Source organism: Anastrepha obliqua, chromosome 5 (assembly GCF_027943255.1).
Source record: "Anastrepha obliqua isolate idAnaObli1 chromosome 5, idAnaObli1_1.0, whole genome shotgun sequence".
NCBI lineage: Eukaryota > Metazoa > Arthropoda > Insecta > Diptera > Tephritidae > Anastrepha > Anastrepha obliqua.
This window is the reverse complement of record NC_072896.1, coordinates 36729543-36731600: the sequence shown is the minus strand read 5'-3', so window position 1 is coordinate 36731600 and position 2058 is coordinate 36729543. Positions and strand designations below refer to the sequence as shown.

Sequence of the window (2058 nt, the reverse complement as noted above, 5' to 3'; positions counted from 1 at the left end):
TGCTTTTTAGTGTAGTGAAGTGAACAATCTATAGCAGTGAAAATGTCAGGCCGTGGTAAAGGTGGTAAAGTTAAGGGAAAGGCAAAGTCCCGTTCAAATCGTGCTGGTCTTCAATTTCCAGTTGGTCGTATTCATCGTTTGTTGCGCAAAGGCAATTATGCTGAGCGTGTTGGTGCCGGTGCTCCAGTTTATCTAGCTGCAGTTATGGAATATTTAGCAGCTGAAGTTCTTGAATTGGCTGGTAATGCTGCTCGTGATAACAAAAAGACAAGAATCATCCCACGTCATTTACAATTGGCCATCCGCAACGATGAAGAATTGAATAAATTGTTGTCTGGTGTAACTATTGCTCAAGGTGGTGTTTTGCCTAATATTCAAGCTGTACTTTTGCCAAAGAAGACCGAAAAGAAAGCATAAAGTGAAAAATATAGGCGAATTATAATTATAAATACCGACGCAAACAAACCGTCCTTTTCAGGACGACAAAATACATTTACAAAGAGATTTAAATAATTTTCCTAATAAATGTGTTATTTTTTCATACACTTAGACGCATGTATATTTGCGCCAAAACTGCGGCATATAAACTGGTTATGTATACATATTCATTCATACATGTGTATACATGCCTACAGGCTGTACTAAAAAACGCTCGTGTATAAATGATGTGGAGTAGACAAAGAAATGTATATGTATGTTTGTATGTGTGTACTACGTACATTAACGAAAACACAAAAATATCTACACATATATGTATACGCATAAATATTCCAATAACATTGTTGATCTTTTTCGTTTAACAAATTGTGGTCCTGAAAAGGACCATTTTTTAAAATATATTAGTTTTCTTATTCATTTAATATTCTTAATAAAGAACGTGGCATCCCATTATGTGTATTATATTTTTGTACATATTACCGAATTGCGCCAAAATTGCTGCTTTGCTGCTTATTAACTGGTTATGTGCGCATATACATACGTACATAAACGTGTATACATGCATGCCGACTATACTTAAAAGCACACGAGTATAAACGATGCACAGTGGGGATTTTGCGGAAAAAAGTCAAATTTCCAACATACCACCTACGCAATGTTTAATGGTATTTCTAAATTCCAGAATAGAACCAACAATAAAATCAAAAAGAATTACTAAATTCCGACTTACAGTTTTTTTTTTATAGATATGTGAAAAGTATAATTGTTTTATAGTATTGAACTGACTAAGAAAAAACCTCAAAGCCCAAGGTGTTTTTTTTTCCTTTTGCTTGAGCCGACTTCGAATTTTTTATTTTTCATTTAGGGTACGATATTTTTATATATTTTAGCCGGAAGAACAAAGGCTGTGAAGCATTTGATTATCTATTTATAATTAATTTTACAAAAACAAAAAAAAAAAATCATATTCCTTCATATTCTTGGATCTGCAAGTTGAGCTACATTTACCTACGGTCAGAAACTAGTATCAACGTGTTCCTTAATAGCGTCTCTTTCAGTTTTAATCAATTGCAGGTGCCACCAGGCGCCACTGCCTTTTTTTTGGCAATGATAACACAGGGCAACAAAAAAAAAAATAAATTTGCGGCAATAATTTTGTTAATGGTTTTCATTAGCACTATGAATAAAATTGAAGAAGTTCAATCCAGGCCCGTAAATGAAGAAGCACTGAAAATCGGCATGTCATCTCTCCATGCTCGTATCAAGCTGATGGAGTGTCTTCTGCATGTAGCCTATAATATGGAATTTAAACGAGGACGAGTCGACTCACATACTCGCCCAATAAAAAAAGACAGAAAACAATTGATAAAACGAGAGCTAAAAGATAAAATTGGGATACAGGTTGATACTGTCAAGCAAGGATCCGGCACAACAAATTCCGGAAACACGTCACGAAGATTCTTTGCCAATCCAACCTTAGTTTCTGAAATAACAGGTTTGGACGAAGATTTAATTAAAAGATTTGCTGTTATTCTAGAAGCCATAACCATACGTGAGCCAGTGAACCCAACAAAATTTGGAGATTTTTGTATGGAGACAGCAAAAAAGTTTGTTACTTTG

The 2058-nt window shown here is 34.6% G+C and overlaps 1 protein-coding gene across 1 annotated transcript; it reads left to right on the top strand.

The window, feature by feature from the left end:
- Positions 1–26: 26 nt before the first annotated feature.
- LOC129249345 (histone H2A) lies at positions 27–449 on the top strand. The gene has a single exon (XM_054889108.1). It carries the CDS (start codon positions 43–45, stop codon positions 415–417), a length of 375 nt encoding a protein of 124 aa, XP_054745083.1. The 5' UTR covers positions 27–42; the 3' UTR covers positions 418–449.
- Positions 450–2058: the final 1609 nt, after the last annotated feature.

Coding starts and splice junctions, on each gene's coding strand:
- LOC129249345 (XM_054889108.1), top strand. CDS start 43: ATGTCAGGCCGTGGTAAAGGTGGTAAAGTTAAGGGAAAGGCAAAGTCC.